Consider the following 27,516-nt stretch of genomic DNA (forward strand, 5'->3'; position numbering starts at 1 on the left):
GCTACGTACTTTTTGGGGTAAAGAAATGTACTGAGAAATTCAGGGAGTCTTGCATCTTTAACAGCATGGAAAAAAGAGTGAGAAGATTATTAGAAGAATATGAAAAATGTCAAAAAACCAAGGTATCAGCGCTGTATCGAAAAGGAAACATCTATCCCATCAACCTGGATTGAGTTATGGATAAAGCTCCTATTGACATGTATGGAGCCTCCCAAAACCACAAGGGGGATATGTATATATATATTTGTAGCTTTAAATACAATCTAAGACATAAAAAATGATGCACCATGAAGGAATTATCCAAATGGGATGGAAGGCAGCAAATTTGGTGTACATGTACAGAGAAACAAATGATTACAATTTCAGAGAAGTAACAGGTATAGAGACAAACAAGAAGAGGTATAGAGACAATCTCTATAAATAATTTGTCAAACACCTTATTTATCAAACTGATGAGTGTCAAAGAACGGTTTAGAACATGCAGTAAAGAATGAAGGTATAATGTAAGGAAGAATATAAGCAGCAATCTGTATGCTATGTAATAGTTGTTACTGATACCAAAGATATTTAGTGGGTGACGAATATTCTGCCACTAGAAGGATATTAAGGGTATTAGAATTTAGACGTTATTAAGTGAACGATAGGTAAATCTGTCACTAAGAGATATTAAGGTTACAATACTATGGGATACGTAAACCTTCTACTAATAGGTGTTGACAGCATGACGTGGAGAGTAACTGCACAGTAATTATGTAAATAGCATAGGCGGATTGTACGTATACGTGAAAGAAGAATAATGAACACAGATTACTGGTTAATGAACGTACAACATAGGAAGATGTTTAACTGTTGGTCCCCTGGTATTCATCAAATGTAAAAATTGTTTGAAGATCAAAAGAGTATAAATAGAAAGAGGTAAGCACTTGGTTTACAGATAATATCATAAAGAACCACCAAAGGAATTATTACTTTTGCAGAGATGCTATGGACATGAACGCACACAGCGTGTACTGATCTGAATGGCGGTAGCTATAATTGTACAAAAAATGAAACGAGTATCCAATGAACAATGGTCTTATTACAGATCTGTTAGATTAAGTGTGCCACGTCTGCATTCTAGAAGGAAACAATAAACCACTCTCTGTATTATAACAACAATTGCATTTTAAATGTATGGTAAAAGACGCAGCGTAAATGTAAGGAATTTTGTAAAGGGAAGAAGCAAAGCATCGTGCAGAGCGCAGAAGGCAGATGCGAACTGGGAACGCTAATGGCTTGTTGATGGGCGACAAAGTGATCCGACGTGAGGTCGGAAAGTGCGAAAGACCCCAGTCGCACAAAAAGTACAGCAGAAAGACCAAAAGTTGGTCACCGACACCTGGCAATGAAAGTATTCACTTTCAGTGACGCAGATACAATGAGGTTCAGAGTATCGAAGTATAAAGCTGTGAGCAAGAGAGATGAAATTAGTTTTAAGGTGGCGAAAATAAAATAAATGATTAATCAAGGTGAATTTACTTTTGGGTACATAAACGTAACTTGTATCTAATAAATTTTAATATTATCTGTTACTTGTAAAACTGTAGCTGAGTCATCAGATGAGGCCTGAAGAGAAATGGTAGAACTGCACAGCATCACTGAATGCCACATCAGCACAACGACAACTAGACCTTAACTCTAACAACTCTCCAGATGCCTACCATCAAAACTAATGTTAATATCTGAAGACACTTCATTAGATGGCAACATGCCTCAACTAAAAGATGTATTCTGTTTTGTGTATAGTATTAAGCTGGTGAAATGATTTGCAGCAAAAAGATGAATGTGTTGAAACAAACCCCATGGACAAAATTTGCGAAGAGGTAGTAACATAAATATCAATTCAAGTGATTTAAAAGAGTAGAATTAGTGAAACAACAGTATCTTCAGCAGTAAAAAGACTTAAGTTGAGGAATAAGAATTAATATCATTACCAGACAGGAAAGATTGTAGTTGTGTATCGAAAGAATGGGTTGATTTAAATTTCCAAATTTCTGTTGCCTTTGGGAGTTTCCGATTTTGCGAACGAAGCAAGCGGTGAGAAATGTAACGCTTATGTTAAATGGGTTTCGTAAAGTGGTACAATCCTGTCCAAGAACTTCTATCTTTGCAGAAGGTTAACGGAACAAAGTCCTCTCTAGCTGTTGATTGACAGCACTCCAAACATATATGAGCATAGTAAATACCCAGGCCCCTGACTGGCCGAAGAGTTTGAGGCCAGAAACGCCTTTGTCACTGTTCAGAGAGTATCGTGGCATTTGACCCACGCAAGCAGTCACGTGTCAGTCACGGACCACAAGAAGCGTTGCACATTGTGTTAATTAGTGTCATTTGAAATCAAAAGGCAACAGGAAGTGTTGGGAGAGAGCTGACTATTAAATTGGACGCGAAGTGTGATGACTGATGGACGTTGCATATTATAAAGTGCTGTTAGGCACTATTGGATTATTGAACTGTGTGATATTGGTGATCGTAAAATGTTTCAGTACTCTACCGTGGCAGGTACTGCAGACAGTAATTCAAGCTGACATCCTTAAAATTGATCTGAAGTTTTCATTACTGAAATAAAGTTTCTGATTCTCCTACGGTTTTCACTTAACAGTACTCCACATGTCAATAAGCCCACGAGTCCACGACTTGGTGCTGTCAACTGCTGCGATAGGGACATAATCTGCAGAAGACACCAGTTAGGAGACCTCCATAGATACTATTGGCGAGGTGTGACGGATCTACAGATCTCTAAACCTAACTCTCACGTGTATGGTCGGTTTATTACAAATAGATTCCGCGGGTAGTACTGCAATTATCAATGTAAGGATAGTATTGTACAATGTGTATTTTTCATATGTATAGATACGTGGAATAGCATTCTCCTCCTCCAGCAACAACTGTGAACAGCCTGTCTCCTTTACGTTCAGGCATTACGTTTTCATTAATATTGTATCAGGATATTTTGACTGAACACTGAACTGACTCTACAAGGGTATATTTTAATTGAATAGGTGAAAGTAAACATAATTTTTTTCTCATAGAATCAGCAGTGTTTCAGGGGAACAAAAAACTATTCGTATTAACGACTTGCTGTAACCTGTACAGATAGCTGCTCATGTTAAACCAGCGGCACTGGATCGAGTCTGCCTGGCACATTAAGGACGAGAGTCAGTGTGTCGGCCAACCTGGATGAGGATTTTATGTGGTTTCCCGCTCCCCACTAGGTGAATACCGGGCTGGTACCCAAACCCCGCCTCAGTTACACGATTCACAAACATTTAAAAAAACTTCGCTCACTTTAACATGAATAACACTGAACGCAGACGGTGGGGTTACACCCATTCCGTCGTCTGACTCCGCGCCAAAGGTACAAGAGAAAAAAGAAGATTAAACACAGCTTGCTATATACCCACACGATAGAGTGCAAATGGTATGTGTCGTTGAGCATGAAGATTTCATCTTCTCATAGCCATAGTCATTTGGTATTTCAAGAAATTGTCGACTAATAACAATGACACAATCATACGGGTATCTTATCGTTTATGTGAGTGCAAAGATGAATATTTGACTAACAGAGTCCAATAAGTTGTATTGGACAGCGAATGTTTAACAGAAACAAAAGTAACATCAAGTACCTTCAATGAAATGTGGTAGAAAATGTGCTCAGTACACATAGACGATGGATTCGGTAGCATCAGCAGTACAGTCACATTGTTCGTTGTCGATGTTGTTCTCTACAGGAAAATATCATTATTGGATGATCGTAAGGAAATGTATAACTATTTGGACATAATATACACTTGTTGTAATGAACTGAAACTTTCTTAAAAACTGTCAATTTCAAGATAATGTCCATAAAAAGGGAGGGAACTCTGTGGTATCTGATAAAAAGATAGTGCGAAGATAGGGAGCATGTCACTTTGTTTAAGTATGTAGATACAATACTATGAGGCTGTGTGAAATATGACAGACACCCAAAATCGTAGTACGGGAGGTATACGCAAATATACCATTTTTTGAAAAGGTTACTGGGAATCATGGTGGATCTGCAAAGAAGGTCTCATAGAAGACACCAATACAGTCGACTACTTTAAAGACTAACAGAGACATTTGGGGAACTTAAATGGGTGGTCTGGAATAAAGATGATGTGTTTCTTGAGAAATCCTACTGCATACATTTAAAGAACCGATATTTGAGAAGGCTAGACGATAATTCGAGTCCGCTGAATGGCTGCCATGGGGAAGATCCGCGTTCGATTCCCGGTACTGCCACAGATTTTTCCTTATTGAGAGGACTATTATGGGATGCACTTAGACTCGTGAAGACAACTGAGGAGCTACTAGGTCGAATAGTAACGTCTCCACGATCTAGGCTGTCGGCAAATGGGCTAGTTGAGTGGTGTGTTGGTCACTTGCGCCTCCATACTATACGCGCTTGACGCGGCAAGGCAGAGTATGACACGGAAGCCGATAGGCATGCCTTTGGCATTCATGGCCTGGACGAGGAGCTCGTTAAATACCATTATTCGATGTCACCATTGTCTTTCTCATGTAGGGACCATGAGAGTAAAGTAAGACAGATTAGGGCATGTGCGGAGTCATGCAGAGAGTCACCTTCGCCTGTTCAATAGGCGAATAGAGTAGGATGGAAATTCACTAATACTGTTACCATATATCTCCTGACAGGCAATGTAGTGTCCTGTGCACTATACATGTAGAGGTAAATTACACAGTACTGTGAAGATAGCATTCAAAAGTGCTGACGGAAATTTTTTTGTAGTTGCACTATCATTTATTTTAAATTTGAGGCTTTTATATCGTGCTTCTTTCAACTTGTGTAGAGTGTGTTAGGGGTATTGATACGATATTGTGATAATTGGTACCGTAATATGCACACGCTTCAGAGTATTAGTTGCTTTTTTCTGCATCTAACAGTCTTCCTGTAAACCCATCACATAGTTTATAGTATGATGTTTTCTGTACCGTCGTACCTACGCCACGAAGTGAACTACGCCTGTCAGAAGAGACTATTCTTATTGCGTCCACATGTCTCCGCTGCTTGGGGAAAATTTACATTAATGGCTTGCTTGTGCCATGCATACCTGGAGGTACTAACAAACCTAAAAGCATGATACTCGTAATATCTGTAATTATTAATCTGCAAATGAAGTGAATACTGATGTAATATTGTAGAGTACATTGTCCTCAATCATAAACAGAAATATCTTCACCTACACCCCAAAAATGAGAGAACGAGAGTATGATTAAATTATGACCAATGCAAGAACAGAGAAGGTAAATTACGACGAAAACAATGCCCTGTTCTATCAGCCCTCGTGATTCTACTACCTTCTAATACCGCCTCTGGCTTTGGTAATGGCCTGATTTCGACGAGAAAGAGAGCTCACAAGTTTCTTCTGGATTGTTACATCAAGCAGAAGCCAGTCATTGAACATTAGCTCTCACAGACGTAACAAATTGGTGGTACGTTGATTGCTGCGTTTCACACACTCCTGTAAACAGACTCGTATATTTTCTATGTAACTAAGACTGGCTGATTTGGCGGGTAGGTGGAGGTGTGACTGAGTGCCTGAGTGTTCATCAAACCAGGAATGTATGCGTAAAGGCCTATGAACACGGTTGTCCTCATTTTGGAAGATAGAAGTGTCCACAATATGCTCATCATGAAGATGTAGAAGAAAGGGCAACACATGGTGAAGAGAATGTTGAATAAACATCTGGTTCAAATTCATGGTAACCTGACTGAAAGAGACCTAGTCGTGGTACGAATCTATAAAAAAATTAAAGAACACCTAGGGTGTGAACTGCACCCTCCACACGCTGTGGGCTAAGCGCCTAATTGCAGACTGTGCCTAACATCACTTGCAAAACGGCAAAATTGCGACTCATCACACCACATTACACGCCTACAATCAGTTATTGGTCAGTTTCTGTGTTGTTCAGCACACCAAAGTCGTGCAACTAGCTTATAAGCCGCTTTGAGGAAAACGTCTTTTGCGAGGTACCCGACTCAGATGTCCATTGCTCCTCTCTCAGTGCTCGTTCGGGAACTATTTGAGGTGAGTCTCCATTCGCTGAATCAGCAATTTATATCGCGTTTGAATCCGATTATAATTGACAAAACGTGATAGACATCTCTAGACCTTGTTCGTGCAGCATTTCCCGTAAACACGATGGGCAGTTTGCGCAGTAGACCACCAAAGTGAGTAACTTCATTCACGGCTTGATCATATGCAAGCGAACGAACGATATCTCTTTTGTGTCATGTCTCCACGTGAACAGCCATTACTGCGCTGATTTCATACAATAGATTATCACAGACACACCAATTCCATCGATTCTACAACATCTACAGCTATCCAAAGCGGCGAGTGTTATATTTTAAAGAGGTGACTAATATTTTGTCCGGTGGGGTGACTGACATTCGAAAACGTCTAGTAAAAAGAATACGCTTTCTTGCCGAATACATGTCCCATTACAGAACAACTGGTAGCACACGGTCTCATCTCTGTAAGGATTGATTGCAGAAAAGTTGTATCTCAGACAAACATAGCAATGAAATATATAGTAATTTATTTTTTCCGATAGAAATTGTCGTTGAAAGATGCGAGTGGAAAAACAATGGGTTTGTTTCTAAAATTACTTTTTCTGCTGACAGGCTCGATTTTCCTATATTTATTTCTTGCACGACGAATTTCCATGTGTGTTGTCGTTTACTCGTCCGTCAGTCTCTTGTTGTCAAATCGGAAACATATTTTCCGTTTATTCAGTCGACAGAATACCGCAATGGCTCCAGTAACAACGAGAGGAATAGCTACAGAAGTTTTGCCAACTGTCGCACTTGTTAGCTACTTGTCGCTACGTCTCCAGGCTGTCACTCCAACCGAGACGAATATTTGATAGTTCATTTTCGTATTCAAACATTGGTACAATTTTTTACCTATAACTACGCTTTGTAGATTTGAACGTTTGTCAAACGTCTCTTCGCTGATATTTCTGAAAGTTTTTGATGAAGCTCCTTGCTGACGTGTTGCTCCACTGCTCCACAACACAAGTTTTCATACTCACTGCAGCAAAATGACCGCAGCAGAAACGTATTTTTCAGTTTAGTGCGTTTGACGGTACGTGCCAATTCATAACATTTATTTCGAGACGCATACATGCAGTTATAAAAAAAAAGTTTATTAATAAAGCGAATAGTTTTCTGAAATTAGTTTGAGACAATTATGTACTTCTGTGAATAATGCTGTCCAGAAGGCTTAATGATTTCTTTCTTACATTATTTATAATATTTTTCCTCTGAGGCCCTCATCAGACCCTGTAACTAAGAAGAAAAGTAATACAAAAAAATGTGATACTATGTATAAACTACCAGTCAAGAACAGTAAGACGCCACCCACGAAGCTTAGACGTTTTGAAACATTTTAATTTTAATTTTGGCAGGCGATATTAAATTTCAATGCTTTATCTACTAACGGTGACTGAACACTTGTCAAGTTTACGTCTGTAAGGTTGGCTACGTTATTGTATAACTGATTTTCATTGGTCTGTATGACTTTTGGCGTTCCAAAATACCGATTTAATAAACTCTGAAATTTAATTTCGTGAATATCTGTAAAGCCATTCTGTTCTTAAGCCAACATTTCCTCAATCTTGTGGGAAACCAATTATACCTACACGAAAAACTTACATAATAACTGCAGCATGTTATATAAACAGAAGAGTAACGCAGATAAATGATACGTGCTTATAAATCAAATATGATGAATTCTCGGTATTTTACTTTTGTAGACTCCACACTTATGTGTTGCTTTCATTTGAAATACCAACTTTTATGTTGTGAAATCGTACCTACTGAGGTCATATTTTGTAATTTAAAATAAGGAATACTTATTTTACCGCACTCTGTCATTTTACACGTTTATGGCCATAAAAATAAAAGCATTCAACACAAGCGTAGAATTGACTATCGAAATCCCGCCTCAGTATAGGTTTTTTTCCCATAAAACGACACTGGACTTTGTTTCAGAAGTTCTGTACTTGGTGGGTTGGATATTATGATTGTTGTCAGATAGCGTATTCGTTATACTTTTAAATTTTTATACTATTTTTTCTTAATTATAGTATCTGATACTTGCAGTAGCTGAAACATGTTGCAAAATAATTTGATAATGTACACACCATTATTTTGGTTAATTTATTTATTTTCTCTGAAATGATTAGGGCCATTAGACTCTGCTTTAATCTCACCGGGAAATCTTTCTTTAAATGATATAAATTAATAATTTTGTTTGCGTGTGGGTCCACAGTGTTTAGATATACTTACACATTGCTTGATAGTAACTAAAAATTCGAAACTGGCCAATAGCAAATAACTTTGAATACTGTACAGCCCATAACGGACATTGTTTTCGTATGAACGATAATAATTAAGAAGGAGATGAAACCTGGAGCAACTGAAGAACCGTAAGTGGTTGTATGGTTTCAAAGGGAGAATTAGGCAACGAGTAACTGAAACACTCGAAGAGAATACAACAGAAGACGAATTTGTAGCTTTGAGAGATGAAATACTGATGGCAGCAGGGGATCAAATAGGCAAAAGACAAGATCCTATAGGAATCCTTGAACACGACCAAAGATAAAGAATGTAACTGACGAAAGAGTAAAATAAAAAAAAATGTTGCCAGTGAAGTGTGCAAAACGGCATACAGAATATAACAAACGAGACTGACAGAAGGTCAAATCGGTGAGCAGGAATGGCTAGATAACAAATGAAAAACTGTAGAAGCATGTATCACTCGAGTAAAGTGGGATTCCACCTGTAGGAAAATTAAACAGACCTTTGGAGGAAAGGTAATCAGCTGTATGACCATCAAGAGCTCAGATAATAAGATAGTAGTAAGCGAAGAAAGGAAAGCTGAAATGTGAACCTAATATACAGAAAGGCTATACAAGAAACATTAGCTTCAAGACAATATTATAGGAAGAGGACAGGGAGGAGATGAATATGAGATGGGAAATATAATATTCCCAGAAGAATATGACTGAAGATATAAGTCGAAACAAGGCTCCTGACATAGACGACGTTCCCTCAGAATTATTAAGATTCTTGAGAGAGCCAGCCATGACAAAAGTATTCCACCGATGTACAAGATGCACGACAAAGGTGAAATATCCTCAGATTTCAAGAATAATGTAACAATTCCATTTCCAAAGAAGGTAGGTGCTAACAAGTGTTAATACTACGAAACTATCAGGCTAATAAGACTGCTTTCAAAATACTGAAAAAAACTTTTTACAGAAGACTGGATAAACGAGTAGAAACAGATCTCGAGAAGATCAGTTTGGGTTCCGGAGAAAAGAAGGAACACGCAAGAAACATTGACCCTACGACTTACATTAGAAGGCATCTTAACCAAATGTAAACCTACTCTTATAGGGAAAAACTTTTCAAAATGTTGGCTGGAATATATTCTTTGAAAATCTGAATGCAGCGGAAATAAAATAAAGGGGCCAAAAGATTACAATTTGTACAGAAAGCAGTGTAAGAGTCGAAGGACATGAATGGGAGGCGGTGATTGAGAAGGGAGTGAGACAGAGTTGTAGACTATATTACATTAAGAATACTAAGGAAAAAACAGATGTTTTGGAAGAGAATCAAATTTCAGAAGAGAGAAAATGAAAGACTGAGGTTTATTGATTATACTATAATATGTCAGAATCGGCAAAGAACGTTAAAGAGCAGATGAACGGAATGGATGGTGTCTTGAAAAGAGGTTATAAGTTGAAAAACTAAAAAAGTTAAAGAATAATGGTATACATCTTAATTAAATCAGGTGAAATTGGTGGAGTTGCTTTAGGAAATGAGACATTAACAGTAGTAGCTGAGTTTTGCTATTTGGGAGGGATTTGAGCTGATGATTGTCGAAATAGAGAGGGTATAGACCGCAGACTGACAATATATAGAAAAGTCTTTCTGAAAAAGAAAAATTTGTTACCATGGAACATAAATTTTAGTGGTAGGTAGTTTTCTGAAGGTAGTTGTGAGGAACGGAGCCTCGTGAGGAAGTGAAACGGTGACCATAAGCAGTTCAGACAAGGAGTGAATAGAAGGTTTTGAAATGTGATGCAACAGAACAGTGCTGAATATGAGTAACGGCAAGGTACTGAATGAAATTTGGAAGAAAAGGAATTTATGGCACAGTTTGACGAACAGAACGGGGCACTTGATATTGATTAAGGAAAGAAGTGGGGGGGGGTGGGGGGGGGGGGGAGTGCTGGGAGACCAAGGCTTGAATAGAGTAAGCGGTTTGAAATTGATGTAAGTTGCAGAAGTTTACAGATACGAAGAGACATGCACAGGATGGACTAGCATGTTGTGCCAAACCACTCTTCGGACAGAAAATCACAGCATCAACATCTAATGTGGGAACAGCGCTTACAAATAGATAGGATAATGAGGTAAGGATATAATCAGCGACAGTCAGTAATAGATATAGCAGAAAGATTATTAAAGTACTATTGTTAAAGTACACAGCCAAACAGTTACCGGAAATCTATTTAAACTTGACCTAGGTTTCGATACTACTATAAGTATCTTCTTCAGAAGTCAATGATGTTACTTGGTTACACCGAATTAAATCATGTTACATACATCATGAGCTAAACCAGCCCAGACACATGCAGTAATCATAATTGAAATGTCCATTCAAAGAATGAACAACGGATTTCACTCTTATAGTTTCAATGGACTAGGCGGCAATGGACGAGAAATGGAGGGGACACGAAGAGAAAGAGGTACGTGATAGAACATAAGTAATGAAGAAGGAAGACAGACTGTGTCGCGGCTGACAGTGAGCACGAAAGAAGAAAGAATCGTTAGCGGGAGAAAATGTGAAAGTCTGCTTCACTACCTGACGCAAAAAAGTGGCCATACAGCCCTAAGTTAGTATTTAGAGGAAACGTTATGAGGTTGAAAGAAAGGAAGGGCTTCCACTTCTTCGTCAATGCGATAGGGTAGCGAATTGCTCACAGGGCGCAGTTTGCATGTTCCATAGGCGGACAGCAGCACAGGGAGGCAGGAAGGAAGATTAGGGTTTAACGTCCCGTCGACATCGAGGTTATTAGAGACGGAACACAAGCCCGGAATCACTCAAAGATGGGGAAGGAAATCCACTATACCCTTTCAAAGGACCACAGCACTGGAGAAAGTGTTGGAGAATCTTTTGTTTTACGGCTGGGGACATTTAGGATATTAGACAAATGAAACCTTGTGTTGGTGTTGCGATTGCAGGACAAGTACTTTTAACTGTGGTACGTGATATTGGGGTGCATAAACCTTGAGGACGGATGAAGTAGGTGTAGCGTATGGTATTCAAGTACCTTTTCCGGCTACGAACATTCAAACAAGGCATCAACGTAGTGAAACAAACGTTTGTACCAGACGTGACGCACATATGTATTTGAGGTTAGTTCCATAGTTTTCACAACATATTCGATATTGGATTACACCACATTAGTGGAGGTTCGGTGGAACGAGTGTCTGCCCTAGTAAGCGATCTAGACAGCTTTATTCGCAGAACTTTACCTTTTAGAAAACGGTCCACCCATCTAACTTTCTGACTCAGTATTTACATTAAAATTTTACTTAGTCTAAACCGCTCCGAAAAAGTTTTGCACCATCCTCATGACTTGATTAATTTGCATGTCTTCCTGTCATAGACTGCATTCTGAATACACTTTTGATCACAGGGAATCGCCTTCTGTGTAATGGTAGTAAAATTTAACCTGAATGCCCAGCGCAGTGAAACAGACCGTAGTGTGTGTCCAGTCGTAAACGGGACAGCGCAGCTCATTTACATTTTTCGTTGTGCCAACATGCCCCGATGGGCCACTTCAAGCTTCGACAAGAAGCGTACTGACACTTAACGGCAAGAAGGCTCATCTGAAATGGAAGCCGCCTATCGAATGGAGTGCACCACTCAAAAGATTAAAGGTGTGTCTCTTAGTGGTCGTCTACTATTATAGCACCAGCCGTTGACTGCTACCAACAAATTACTGCTCATAGGAGACAAGAAAAGCGCACGCTCACATTTGGAGGCAACTCTGCACAGGCAGACAGTACGCAACTCTCTCCACACGATTGATACATAACTAACACGGATTCAGAAAATATCGTTCTCGGGCAACACATTTATTCCCATGACGTAATGAGTGCTGTCGACAAGGGATCTCAGATCCATTCTATATTCCTAGATTTCCTCACAAGCGACTATTAATCAAATTGCGTACATATGGAGTATCGTCTCAGTTGTGTGACTGGATTCGTGATTTACTCTCAGAGATGTCACAGTTCGTAGTGATAGACGGTAAATCATCGAGTAGAACGGAAGTGATATCTGGCGTTCCACAAGGTAGTATCATAGGCCCTCTGCTGTTCCTGATTTACATAAATGATCTAGGTGATAATCTGAGCAGCCCCCTTTGATTGTTTGCAGATGGCGATGTAATTTACCATCTAGTAAAATCATCAGGCGATCAATTCCAATTACAAAATGATTTCTGTATGGTGCGAAAAGTGGCAATGGGCACTAAACAAAGAAAAGTGCGAGGTCATCCACATGGGTACTAAAAGAAATCCGATAAAGTTTGGGTATACGATAAATGGAACAAATCTAAGGGCTGTCAATTCGACTAAATACCTAGGAATTACAATGACGAACAACTTAAATCGGAAAGACCACATAGTTAGTATTGTGGGGAAGGCGAATCAAAGACTGCGCTTTGTTGGCAGAACACTTAGAAGATGCGACAAACCCACTAAAGAGACAGCCTACATTACACTCGTCCGTCCTCTGCTGGAATATTGCTGCGCGGTGTGGGATCCTTACCAGGTAGGATTGACGGAGGACATCGAAAAAGTGCAAAGAAGGGCAGCTCGTTTCGTGTTATTGCGCAATACGGGTGAGAGTGTCACTGACATGATACGCGAGTTCGGGTAGCAGTCACTGAAACAAAGGCGGTCTTCTTTGCGACGAGATCTATTTACGAAATTTCAATCATCAACTTTCTCTTCCGAATGCGAAAATATTTTGTTGACACCCACCTACGTAGGGAGAAATGTTCATCGTAATAAAATAAGAGAAATCAGAGCTCGAAGGGAAAGATTTAGGTGTTCCTTTTTCCCACACGCCATTCGAGAGTTGAATGGTAGAGAAGTAGTATGAAAATGGTTCAATGAAACCTTTGCCAGGCACTTAAGTGTGTATTGCAGAATAACTATGTAGATGTAGATGTAAATGTAAATGTAGATCAGTTTGGCCTCTAAGCGTCCATACCGAACGACAATACTAACCCGCCATCATCTAGAATGCATCCTGGATTAATTACGTCGGATTCCCTTCACCGACGAGCACTGTATTTGTCTGATGCCTGATGATCGTGGTAGAGGGGTGTAGCAGTGCCTAGATGCAAAGCAAATGTTAGGTATGGAGTACGTAGAGTTTAGCGGGGAGGTGGATCATACATGTTTCCAGCTGTAATCTACAGACGTCTCTCATCGCATTCGAGGATAATTTGAGGGCTGTGCATAAAATGACAGAATCCTCCAACGTATTGTCTAGACCTACAGTCAACATTTCAGCGATGGGGTCACCTTTCAACGTGATAATGCACGATCGTCCCCCTCCCCCTTCCCCGTGCCCTAACTCCCCTCTCACTGAGTGGTTGACCGCATATACCGACACGAAGACGATCAAGCATTCTCTGAACAGATGTAATTGGCGCGGAAGTCCGTTGCCGAAGTATGAATCAGGCTTAAGTAGCAAATCTTCAACTAGTAGAGAGCCTATCAAGGAAGATACAAACGTCTTACTATGCATGGGGGAGAGCAACACAGCACTGAATGTTATCCAGCAGCAGATTTAGAAGTTACAAGCATGCAAGGAAGTGTACTTTCTCACTGACTTTATTTTCGTTATTGTTGTTTTGTTTACTGTACAGTATTCTTTTTAATAAATGAACCGATGGAAGATTCTGTTAGTATTCTTTTTACTTACGAAAGGGTAATTCTTTTATTCCGTGTTACATCTACATCTATACTCTACAATCTACCTTAGTGTGTATGCCAGGCGTTACTTTGTGCACCAGTCACAATTTCCCTTTCATGTTTGAATAGTGAATGGTGCGCGGTAGAACGTTTGAGGGTAGGCCTTTCTGTTTTTACCTTCATGGTGTTTTCGCTGTATAAAGGAAGCATTATATTGGTTGGCTGTTATAGGAACCTAAGTTCTCGAAATTTCAACAGTAAACCACACCATGATACACAACGCCTCTCTTGTAGCGTCTGCCATTCGAATTGGACGAGCATCTCAGCGAAAATTTAGAGCCTACTAAAAGACCAGTGACGATACATGTTACTGTCCGTTGGATCTCCTATATTTCTCCCATCAATTTTATCTGGTAAAAGTTCCAGACTTAAAAGCAATATTTACGTATCGGCCAAAAGAGGATTTTATAAGCTACCTTATTTATGGGTGGACTATGCTTCCTAAAGATTCTTCGAATTAGCCTGGCATCTGCCTTTACTGCGATTAGTTCTATGTGGTCGTTCCACTATAAAGCATTCTTTAATCATACTCCCATACATTTAATGGATGCCGCTGCTTCCTGAGATTGTTCGGTAATAACTGAGGTATCGTCCTTTATTTACACCTACACATAGATGTTTACTGTGCAATTCACACTAACGTTTTCAGCAGAGGGTTCATAGAACTATTTACAGAATATCCACCATTGGCTGGTTAGTTGGTTAAGTTGGCGGAGGGGACCAAACAGCGAGGTCATCGGTTCGATCGGATTAGGGAAGGATGGGGAGGGAAGTTGGTCGTGTCCTTACAAATGAACCATCTCGGCATTTGCCTGAAGCGATTTAGGGAAATCACGGAAAACGTAAATCAGGATGACCGGACGCGAATTTGAACGGTCTTCCTCCCGGATGCGAGTTCAGTGTGCTAATCACTGCGCCACCACGCTCAGTATGTGCTACTCAATTCTCGAGTATTACGTGGGGAAAATGAGCACTCAAATCTTTAAATATGCGGTTTAATTTATCTTATTTGATCACGATGATCATTTCTTCTTATGTAGGTTGGAGTCAAAATGATATTTCGGCATTGGAAGGAGAAGGTTGCGGACTGAAATTTCATAAAAAGACCTAGCCGTAACGAGTACCACCATTTTTAATAACTGATACCCGAAATTGTTTATCACAACCAGGATACTAACTGCCGCATTTGGCATTAATACAAAACGAGTGGCCCTTCGCTGAATTTTTTCAGCGCTCTGCGTCAGTCATATTTGGTAAGGATGCCACACCGCGCAGAAATAATTGAGAAGACGACGCACAAATGTAGGCGGTCTTTTTAGCAGATTTAGTTGCTAATAATTGTAATCTTTGGGTATCTATTTGAATTGACAACCTTTAAATTTGAGTGATTTGTCATGTCACCGAAATTTAACGAAATTATTTTAGCACTTGTGTGGAGGACCTTACACTTTTTATTGCTCAGGGTAAACTGCCACTTTTCACACCGTGCAGACATCTCGTAATTGAACCAACACACGGTGGTTGATACACAGGTTGTGCAAAACTTTTTTTGAGCGGCTTATATCTGTTAGCTACAGAGGCATACACACATTAGCATATGGGTGAGAGGAGTTGTCAAGTAAAAATGACTCGAGTTTCTTTATACAACAGGTTTTATTGATACGTATAGTGTATGGTTTCCAGGTGATAGTCCGATCAGCGGTTGATGTTCGGCTGCAGCGGGTCCCGGTTGTGGTGAGCGAGAGGCGACAAAGGGGGTTACCGGCTACATGCTAGGCTCGGCGTACGCTAGCGCTACCTACCCTGCGCCTTGAAGGCTGGAGGAAACAAAGCAGAGCGTTAGTGTGTTTGGAGGCCGAGGCTAGAAATCGCAGATGGTAGGGTTGTACCTTGAATGGCACTGCCGGTGTCGGCGGGCCCGGCGCGCTTCCGGCGGCGGCGGAAGATGCGCCGGCTGCCGTGGTCGCCCCACAGGTTGGAGCCGCCGTGGGTGTACGGGATGTTGAGCAGCGCGACGCCCTGCAGCGACTGGCCGCCCGCCAGCTGCAGCGCGACGCCGTCACACTGCCACAGACACGGCTGTCAGCACGAGGCACACACTTCTTATTCATTACGCAATTCTCACGCATTTCCACAAATGGATGTCTAAACCAGAGGTTCGCAAACTTTCCCTCTGACAGGACGCTTTGGGAATCCTGGTACTTCGATGGAACACCTTGCTTATTTTGATGATTAATAAAATTAACAGAATCTTAAAAATGAGAAAAAGTTGCTTTATGTATTGATTAATTCAGTCTGAAATCATAACTAATAACACAGAAATCATAATAAAGTTTTAAAGAAATAAGAAAAAAATAATTGAAACTGTGTGCCGGACCGAGACTCGAACTCGGGACCTTTGCCTTTCGCAGACAAGTGCTCTACAATTTTTTTATAGGAGAAACAGATACCTTTATTATTCACAAAATAAACATAGTACGTCCTTACACATTATAACTGTCCTGGAAGGAACCTCGCTGCCGTCCTACTATGCAGCATGAAATAACAAAATCAAAGTGGAGCCACCTCCGGCACCCTAAAGAAAAGTATTTATAGACATGAGAACAAAATTTGAAGTACATCCAGTTGCTAACTGGGCAAGCGTTACTTTTTCCTAGGTCGCATACTCGTATAGTGACCTTAGCTGATCACTTTACTTGGTCGGTTTCACAACGCCAGCACCGCCGCTCATCTTTGCGCACCCGGCACACCCCAAGTATATGGCGGGTCCACAAAAACCGTTACTAGGAAATTGGCATACCAATACTTGTACTTTTGTAGCCGTAACAGTTTTGTGTGTCCATCTTGCCAGTAATCCAGTACGTTCAGACGTGTGTCTCCATAGATACAATGGACTGTCATACCTGTGATCCACGCTACTGCGTTTGTCTTATGACGCGGAAAATACGTTTCCTCTGGAAAAAATACTATGTCAGGAGAGACTGCTGTATAGATAGTGCGCCGCATGAACGCTATTATCTTTCTTGCGAGAGTCCAAACAGTCAATGCCTCGCCGCAGACCAGCCGATGGTCGTCCGTAACCAGCACGCCGCATTGCTGACACATGGGCGAATCCGCCAAATGTATTGCGTACTTTTTATCATTCGTAGGGTATTTTCGGTTCACTACAATGTACCATGTTGATCTGACTGTTCTAGGCAGGTGAGGGTGGTATACTGTGTGGCTACCCAAGCAAGACTCACGCCCCGTCCTCACAGCTCTGCTTCTGCCAGTACCTCGTCTCCTACCTTCCAAACTTTACAGAAGCTCTCCTGCGAACCTTGCAGAACTAGCACTCCTGAAAGAAAGGATATTGCGGAGACATGGCTTAGCCACAGCTTGGGGGATGTTTCCAGAATGATATTTTCACTCTGCAGCGGAGTGTGCGCTGACACGAAACTTCCTGGCAGATTAAAACTGTGTACCCAACCGAGACTCAATCTCAGGACCTTTGCCTTTCGGCGGCAAGTGCTCTACCATCTGAGCTACCCAAGCACGACTCACGCCAGGAAGTTTCATATCAGCGCACACTCCGCTGCAGAGTGAAAATCTCATTCTGGAAACATCCCCCAGGCTGTGGCTAAGCCATGTCTCCGAAATATCCTTTCTTTCAGGAGTGCTAGTTCTGCAATTTTCGCAGGAGAGCTTCTGTAACGTTTGGAATGTAGAAGACGAGGTACTGGCAGAAGTAAAGCTGTGAGGACGGGGCGTGAGTTGTGCCTGGGTAGCTCAGATGGTAGAGCACTTGTCCGCGAAAGGCAAAGGTCCCGAGTTCGACTCTAGGTCCGGCACACAGTTTTAATATGCCAGGAAGTTTCACATCAGCGCACACCCCGCTGCAGAGAGAAAATCTCATTCAAGAAAAAATAATTACTTATTTCAGATGTATTTAGTAATTATTTTTTTCCACAACACATACAAATTAGAATGAAGTTTTAAATCCCTTCGCTGATTTTGTGTCCTAAAATTACATATCTTGCCGATATCAAGTACAATGCCGGAAGGTTTTCTAATGTCTGGTGCAGCTTCAAGGCTGAACTTTGTTTTCGTTGCAACATAATAATAAAATCTTGCTTCACATAACTATGTAGTGGTAAACGGAAGTAAAACAGTAATAGCTTGGTTTGATAAACTCAATTATTCTTCTGATAAATTCGTCCAGAAATTTTGTAATGCCTGATCGTTGTGTTTTGCTTCAAACCAGAGTCAGTTATTATGTTAATTAGTTTTTCATAGTATGTTGCACTTAAGCCTGCTAGCTAAGATGTTGCGGAAAATGGATTTCGCAAGCAGAAATTATACTCTTAATCTTCTGAAAATACTTTTTAGGGAGCACATTGTGGTCATGTGGGAGCGATCTAAATGCCTGTAAAACAATAAACTGGTAACAAAGATCGCAGGAATTTTTTTTTATTCCATGATTGACGGTTTCGGCGAAACTAAAGCCGCCATCATCGGATCTTAGGACACATACACGTTGCCTTGATGTTGTAACCTGTATGTGTCCTAAGATCCGATGATGGCGGCTTTAGTTTCGCCGAAACCGGTAATCATGGAATAAAAAGAATTCATGCGATCTTAGCTACCATTTTATTGTTTCCGAAAATATTGCAGAAGAAATTTTTCCAAATTTTGTAAATGCTCTAAAAACAGCTTTGAAATTTAATCAACATTATTTTCAGTCATACAGTCATATAAAACGGGGAAAGCAATTAAAATTGTTTTCCTGAACTGCAGAAATCCTAAATTTCAAATTTCCCTCAAATGATCCAATTTTGTCTCTTGTATTAAAAACTGTAATATTATTGTCTTTTAATGATAATAACGGATGCACATTTCATAACCGACCGCTGTTGGTGCGACAAAACGTCATATGCGCGTAATTATCAGTGACAACAGGCATTTCTTCCTGTATATATTCTTTATGAACATAGCTCATACTGTGGTGCCGCCATTAACTTGGTCCTGTCCTCTTATTAATAATGGTCGGTAGAGGTTGGAAATCGACATTGTCGGAGCAACTGCCAACCCATATGATCTTACAATGCGGTTACAGGCTGCCTGCCTGCCTACATGTTAAACAGAGTTCAAAATGTCATCCCTCTTCTACTCACTGAGTTACATAAGACTCCATATAACTCATTTCATGATCATTACTACAAACAAGCACCACATTTCAACAAAAGTGGCTCTGTAATGCACTTTCACGAAATCCAATTGATCTGTATTGCAAAACTGTGTTGTCAGCACAGTGTGAATACGGCACCTCCAACACACTCAACAGCTGTGACCGCTTTGGTCCTCCTTCCTCCACTGTCGCACTCTGCGCAGCAAAATGCTGGTTATAGCGGCAGCACAATACTGTTGACAGTATTGCTGATACAGTCTTCATATATCTAAGTAAAATACATCAGTAAAATTCTTGTCATTGCAAGGAAAGGCTCTTAACAATTTTTAATACAGTAAATGTATTCGCAATTGCGGATATGGACAACCATCAGCTGTAGAATGGAATGACGACAATCAAAATTTGTGCCTGACTGGGACTCTAACCCCGATTTTCCTCTTATCGCAAGCAATCTCTTTACCATTTTTTGCTGATTTCTTCTTTTTCTATAGGGAAGAATAGGACTTTTTGGTTTCATTTTATTTTTTTTATTTTTTTGTTTATGTTTTTTGCAGGCAAGTGCTCTATCGCCTTTTTTACATTTAAACAGGAACAATAGAGAACAAAAAAGCTACTTTTTTGTTGGAATTATAAAATGCGATTAACAATTTCTTTATATATATATATATATATATATATATATATATATATATATATATATATATATATATATATAAGCTGAACAGGATAACTATAAACCACACTGACGTAAAATTAACATTGTAATAAGTAGTAAACTTTGGAAAGTTAAACATACGTCAGAAATGAAAAACAATAAAATTATGTTAAAAAGAAATAGTGCTTTAAGTTTCAATGAATAGCTTTCACATATTAAAGCAAATCCTGGTTCACATATAACCTTTAAGTGAAGTTAAATTTCGGAAACAACCACTTCATTGTCATACCACAAATAATGTTTCTGTGTTGCTTGAAAGGTAGTAAACTGAACATTATTTTCGCATTACATAAAGAAAGAAACATATTTCTAACCCCTCCCGCTGTTCCGCTGTTCTGTCTTCCGGATATGTCTTCTCATAAGTATATGGTATCCACCGATTCTTATCTTCCTTTCATTCTTTCATCGCATCGATAACTTAACTTCTTATACCCTGGACGTTCCAGCTATGTGTGTGGTACACACACATAGCGTAAATTAGTTTAGGTTAGTGTAAGTAGTGTGTAAGTGCGGACCGTCCACGATCCCTCAGTACGATGCACTCGCCCGTTCGACGCTAATCATCCCCGGACTCGATGCTTCAGCTGGCATCGCAGTTACCATCAAGACCCAAGTCACAATGGACTAGCGCCCGACGACTTCGATAAGCTCTCCGCATCGCGGGACATCATCTCCAACCACTCCAAGAACTTTTTGTGAACGGTGACAGACTCTAGCTGGTACCAAGTCACGTACCTAAGAACTGTTGTTTTGTTATTCATAGTGCTTCCATTTTAACTTCAAGAGACTGTTGCTCTGTTTGTTCATTGACTTAATAAACTTCTGTTGCTCTGGGTATCTGGCTTCATATCTTTTAGCGTGCGCCTTCACAATCGCGCATTCCACGTGACATACAGGGTCTTCTTACCAACATTAATTATTTTATGCGGCGCTCCATTAGCCTGTGGAGCGCAAAACATTAGCTGCCTACTGGGTGAAGCACCTAAGACAGACAGCTGAATAAATCAGCCATCAGCCACTTTTAGTGACAGGAGAAAATCTTTCAAACAAAAGTTTCTTAGCTAGATGGGGGACATACTGTGTTTTTCATAATTTTGACGTATGTGGAAGGTTAGAGGACAGAATTGCGCTCTAATAAAACTGCTGTTTGTTAGTTTTGATATAGTATACAAACGACGTAGCAAATGTTACGATTACCAGCGGTATTGGTAGCATCGGTAGGGAAAGAACGTAAATGAATACGTGTCAGATAAAATACGATCCGATGAACTTTCTTTGATTTTTGTTAAATGTTTTTACAGTTTGCATTTTATATTCTTACAAAATATAAAATGGAGTTTATAAATAATAAAAATTAGTTGATCGCGTAACTTTTGCGCTTTTATGCAACCAAAGCACTTATTTTTGATGTAAGTACCGTTTACATGCACAAACGTACGAGGATCCGTACAGTTATTGTTGTTATTTTGTACTCAATAGAACGCTCTTCATCATGATCAAAGGTTAGAATTTTCTGTTGTTGCTGATAAATCTAAAATTGCTTATCAAGAACACAAACATGTTTCATATAAGCTCGGCCAAATTTTGAAGCGATATTTGATACGTTTTTTCTTCCATTTGACTGACAAAGTCTTCTATTTGAAAGGCATGCGACCATCCAAATTCGACATGTAATAATTCCATAAAGAAAGTTTTTAGCGATCAGGACGTTTCCACGGAATTACTACATGATATGCTTTTGTTTTGAGTTTTTTAATTATGTTGTTTTGAGAAAATTATTGTAATAGCGCTATATCATAAAGTAAATTTTTTAATTTTTACAACAACATCGCTTTGTTTCACGTTACACATCAATAATTTTCCAACAAAAATTCAATCAATCATTGACAATTTCAATTTTGCTATAGATACTTTTTATTTTATAGTAACAGGCAGGAAGATAACTATGTAGAACAAATACGTTCCTTAAGTTACGCAACACCACTTCCATTTTTTAGGAAAATCTCGTGAGACACTAATCGCATACGCAAACTAAGCGATTGAAATAAGATAACGCCCGACAGGTATGCATTACACCTAACGTACAGCTAGCGCGGTTACGACTTCAACTGACAAGACTGCTAGGAAAGCTACCGTAGTCGACGCTCTTAGAATCTGGTTGATGAGACACGAGTCAACTTTGTTATCTTAAGTGCATTGCCATGTTACTTTATTTGCCTTTTAATAATACGTTTGCAGACCTCTACAATGCATTAAGGTTGCACAGTTATTATCTTACATCAGATAATGGTGTTGATCTTTTACAAGTTCGTTTGCAAACGCATAATATAAGAATAGCACTAAATGTAGAGTAGGGATGAGACGGCGAGGTATGGCGACTCGAGCGTACTGAGATTTGCTGGAGTTTCTAGTTCTCGAGCAGTTCTCGAGAAGCTGACGAGAGACAGAGCGGTGGAGTGCGTCAGTGTGCAATAGTTGGCTGCGACATCACGCGCCGGGGCTATTACTTGACTTGGAACGCTTACACAAACACGCTCTCGGCTCACTGTGCTCGCAACTCGAATGTCTCTGGTTTCATCTGGATGAAGTTGTGATTCATATCAATATGGGTACACGAAAACGAAAGTCACAGAGCAGGCGGAGGATGGAGATACCGTTAGTTACACGAGTTGTTCTAAAGGGCTCCGCTATGTTTAAGAAAGTATGACGGGCATGCCTAGACACCTCAAATTACACAATTTATCGAGCAATGGAACACCGACGTCCACGGATACAGAGGCTGATTCTTCAAATAATGCGAGTCAGGCAAAATACCCAGGTATGTATGTCATCCATTCAGATCATACAAAATGGGAGTTCCTTGCAATAGGTAGGATAGCGCCCGAAGCCAAGGTAGGAAGATCTTGATTTTTAAATCGGATGACAGTAACATACAGCATACCCCAAAATCAAAACTATTCAACCTTTTTCGCGGCACGATATGTAATTTTTTGGACCAGTTTTCGAGCCAAATGTGTCTCCTTGGAGAGGCAGTGATGTAAATCTCACGTTTCACTTCAAAGAGGGAGGTAAACGGCAGCAAGAACTAGATGTAGCACTAGAGTCCACGATAACAGACGATTTGCACCCTCTCTTAGTCGTTCAGGACACTCCTTTTCGATGCTTTGTTGCACTGCGGGACCCAAAATATTCGGTACCAAATCGAAAAAAATTGCGCCACATAACTGAAGAAAATTACCATAAAGAGAAGGAAATTGTAAACTTTGAAGTGAAAGACTCTGCATGTGTTTCTTGAATGGCAATATTTGGACCTCGTTGAATCGCGAGGCATATATGGCTGAAGCTGGTCATTTCCTGAACAGTAATTGATGCTTGAAAGCTTTCATCCTCTATACATTCCGTTTGCCAGAAAGGCACACACCGCTAAATATTAGTGAGACGTAGGATAACGTAGGCAACGGCCTTGCCGCAGTGGATACACCGGTTCCCGTGAGATCACCGAAGTTAAGCGCTGTCGGGCGTGGCCGGCACTTGGATGGGTGACCATCCAGCCGTCATGAGCTGTTGCCATTTTTCGGGGTGCACTCAGCCTCGTGATGCCAATTGAGGAGCTACTCGACCGAATAGTAGCGGCTCCGGTCATAGAAAACCATCATAACGACCGGGAGAGCGGTGTGCTAACCACACGCCCCTCCTATCCGCATCCTTAACTGAGGATGAAACTGCGGTCGGATGGTCCCGATGGGCCACTTGTGGCCTGAAGACGGAGTGCTAAGTGCTGTAGGATAACGTGGTTCCCAAATGAGACATCACAACTGACAATGCCAGTAACATGACGGTTGCCATACACCTTCTTCACATTGGCTACATAGATATGCAACGTACGTCTTGTTTGGCACAAGCCATCAATTTAGTTAAGAAAAGTTCTTTGGGCAGCAACGGTATGCTCTGCATTTTGTGCGAAAAGACCAGAAAAACGGTCAGTTATTGTAAAACAAATTGGAATGTTTATGAAAAACTGCATGAGATCCAGGACAAAATGAGAAAAACTTGTACATATATTAATTCAGGAAACTGAAACCCGATGGAATAGGACGTTTCATATGCTAGAATGCCTAATGAAGCAAAAGGAATGCGTTGCAGCCTCTTTATTAGCTTTGTATTCAAATGTCCAGAGTTTCACATCTGACGAGTGGCGAATTTTGGACGAATGTTTACGTGTACTGGAGCAATATGAATTGGTAACAGGTGAAATATCAACTGAAAACTATACTACTCTTTTGAAAGTTATTCCAATAATCAGACATCTAATCCTGCAAAGTAAAGTGGGCTACGACGACAGTATAAGAGTTACAGCAAGAACTGCACAACTCATTAATAGGGAGGCTAGGGTTAATAGAAACAGAGTACATGTAGCTGTTACCGTGCTCGACCCAAGATTCTAAACGTTGTCATACACAAATTCCATTCATTCAAAAACAATCCGTTTCCCGACGGCAGTGGCATTTTTCAACAAGACCATTTCCCATGTCACAAGACCAGGAGTGTGATGAAATGGTTCGAGGAAAACAGTGTCGATTTCCAATTGATATGCTGGCCCCCCAACTCACCGGGTCTAAACCCGATCGAACAAATCTGGGATGTGATTGACCATAGCTTCAGAGCTCATCACCCTCTCCCCAGAATCTACGAGAATTAGGTGACTTTTGTGTGCAGATGTGGTGCCCACTCCCTCCAGAGGTCACCAAGGCCTCATTGGTTCCATGCCACTGCGCGTCGCCACTGTTATCTGTGCCAAAGGTGGACATACCGGCTATTAGGTAGGTGGTCATAATATTCTGGCTGATCAGTGTTCATTTACTGGCACCAGCGCCAGAAACTTCGACGCTTTGTAGTTTCGTTAGATGACGTGTTGGAACATGGGTTCCTACGTAAAACTTGATCTACTAACTCTCCTCTACAACCTCTAAAGGTGTGTAACATGAATTATGGAGCACTGTATACTTTTCTTACCTTGTCACATACCCGCAAAGCTAGCAGGCGACATTCAATCTCGCTTGGGCAGTGATTATATTGTTTTGGACCAACAGTGTATTTAATCCTCATTGCGTTTTCCGTTTGTTAGTTTACTATTTCTTTATATTTACTGCCTTGTGATGGAGGACTATAATTCGATAGTAGGAAAATGAAGATATGGAAAAATAGTAGCAAAATGTGGACTTGGTGAAAGGGAAGGAAGAGGAAGACGCCTGGTAGAATTTCGCAAAGTTCATAATTTATTCATTGATAACACTTGATTTAAGACCCATGAAAGAAAGTTGTATACGTTATGACCTAGAGAGACTGGAGGCTTTCAGATTCTTTATGTAATGGTAAAGCAGAGAATCAGAAACGGGATTTTACACTCTAAGGCTTTTTCAAGGGCACTGTGAACTCTGACAATAATTTAGCGATTATGAATCGTAAAACGCAAGAAATTGCAGAGAGGTAGAAAATTAAGAAGATGGGTCCTGGATAAGTTGAAAGAGCGAGAGGTTATTTAGAGTTTCAGTGGGAGCATTCGCCAACGTTTTGCTGAAACAGGGGAAGGAAATACAGTAAAGACTAATGTGTAGCGTTGAGTGAAGAAATAGTGAGGACAGCCGATGAACAAATAGATAAAAACACAAGGGCCAGCGTAAATCTTTGAATAGCATATGAGATACTGAATTTAACTGATGAAAGGAAAAATATAATATGCAGCAGATGAAGCAGGCGAAAGGGAATACAGATGTCTAAAAATGACGTTGGCAGAAATTGTAAAATGGCTGAGCGGGAATAGCTAGAGGACAGATGGAAGGCTGTACGATTGTAGCTAGGGTGAAGCTAGGCACCGCCTGTAAGATGATGAAAGGGACCTTTGAAAGTAAGAGAAGCAACTGTATAAATATCTACAGCTGAGGTAGTAAGGCATCGCTAAACAAAGTAATGCCGAAAATAGGAATGAGTATATAGAGGGATCGTACAAGGGAAATGAACTTTAAGAAAATGTTACAGAAATAGAACAGGAAGTACATGGAAAATATGATACTGAGAGAACAATTTAACAGAGCACTGAAAGACCTAACCCGAAATAATGCCCGTGAAGTAGACGACATACTATTAAAGTTGTTGAGATCCTTTGGAGAGTCAGCCGTGACATAATTAGCCCACCTGCTGAGTAAGATATATGAGACAGGAAAAATATTCTCAGACTTCAGGAAGAATGTAACAATTCCAGTTCTAAAGAAAGCAAGTGCTGACAGTTGAGAATATTATAGAAATGCCAGTTTTATTAAGTCATAGTTGCAAAATAGTAACACGAATAATTTAATTGAGTCACTGGTAGAAGGTGACCTCGTATAAGATCAGTTTGGGTTGCACAGAAATGTAGGAACGTGCTATCATTACTGACTTCTCTTACAAGATGGGGGAAAGAAAAGTAAACCTGCGTTTATAGCATCTGTAGACTTAGAGAAAGCTTCTGACCGTGTCAGCTTGAATGCACTCTTTGAAATTCTGTAGAAAGCACGGATAAAATGCATGGGATGAAAAGTTATATGCATCTTGTACTTAAACGAGACTGCAGTGACAGGAGTCGATGACCATGAAAGCGAAAAAGTAGTTGAGAAGGGAATGAGACAGGGTTGTAGCCTGTCCACGGTGTTATTAAATCTGTACATTGAGCAAGCAGGTTTGCCGATGACACTGTAATTCTCCGTCAGACACAACAAAGTAGTATATTAAAGAGCAGTTGAACGGTATGAACAGTGCCTTGAAAAGCTGTTATAAGTCGATCATCAACCAAATTAGAACAAGGGTAATGGAATGTAGTCAAATTGAAACAGATGGTGCTCATGGACAGTAACAGTAGTAGATGACTTGTGGTATTTGAGCAGAAAAAACTGATGATGGTCGAAGTAGAGAATATAAAATACAGACTCGCAATAGCAAGGAATGTATATCTGAAAAAGGGGAATTTCTTAGCATCGAATGCATACTTATGTGCTAGTTATTTTCTAAAGGTATTTGCATGAAGTGTAGCCTTGTATGGAGGTGAAATGTGGATGACAACCGGTCTAGACAAGAAGAGAATACAACCTTTTGAAATGTGGTGGTACAGTAAAATGTTGAAAACTAGATGGGTAAATCGAATAACTAATGGAGAAGTCCTGAATCGAACAAGGGAAAAAATTGTGGAGCAACATAACTAAAAGAAGGATTCGGTTGTTGGGACAGAATCTGAGGTCTCAAGGAGTCATCGGTATAGTAAAGAAAGGAAGAGCGAGGGAATAAAAGTTGCACCAAATTTCAAAAGTCTCTATTTGCTTTATGTTTCCACTTTTTATCGTTTACGTTTTACTTCTCTACAAGGCTATATGTAAGATACCGTGCGTGAACAGAGCAAGCTGTGTCTTGCACGAGTAATTACTGTTGAATATCTACCGCTTCTCCAAG

General features: G+C 40.2%; 1 protein-coding gene and 1 pseudogene across 2 annotated transcripts in view; one reads left to right on the top strand and one right to left on the bottom strand.

Annotated features, from left to right (window-relative positions):
- LOC124721987 (diacylglycerol kinase 1-like) overlaps nt 1-27,516 on the bottom strand; it is a 326,009-nt gene that overhangs the window by 129,273 nt on the left and 169,220 nt on the right. Inside the window, exons 15-16 of one of the 2 annotated variants that reach the window (XM_047247158.1) lie at nt 16,048-16,222; nt 15,961-15,975 (exon numbers count right to left, since the gene is read on the bottom strand). In XM_047247158.1, the coding sequence (XP_047103114.1) occupies nt 15,961-15,975; nt 16,048-16,222 (190 nt within the window). The remainder of the gene's footprint in view (nt 1-15,960; nt 15,976-16,047; nt 16,223-27,516) is intronic. The other variant, XM_047247159.1, reaches the window with a different exon arrangement.
- LOC124723437 lies at nt 23,494-23,610 on the top strand (annotated as a pseudogene).

Source organism: Schistocerca piceifrons, chromosome X (genome assembly GCF_021461385.2).
Source record: "Schistocerca piceifrons isolate TAMUIC-IGC-003096 chromosome X, iqSchPice1.1, whole genome shotgun sequence".
NCBI classification, from domain to species: domain Eukaryota; kingdom Metazoa; phylum Arthropoda; class Insecta; order Orthoptera; family Acrididae; genus Schistocerca; species Schistocerca piceifrons.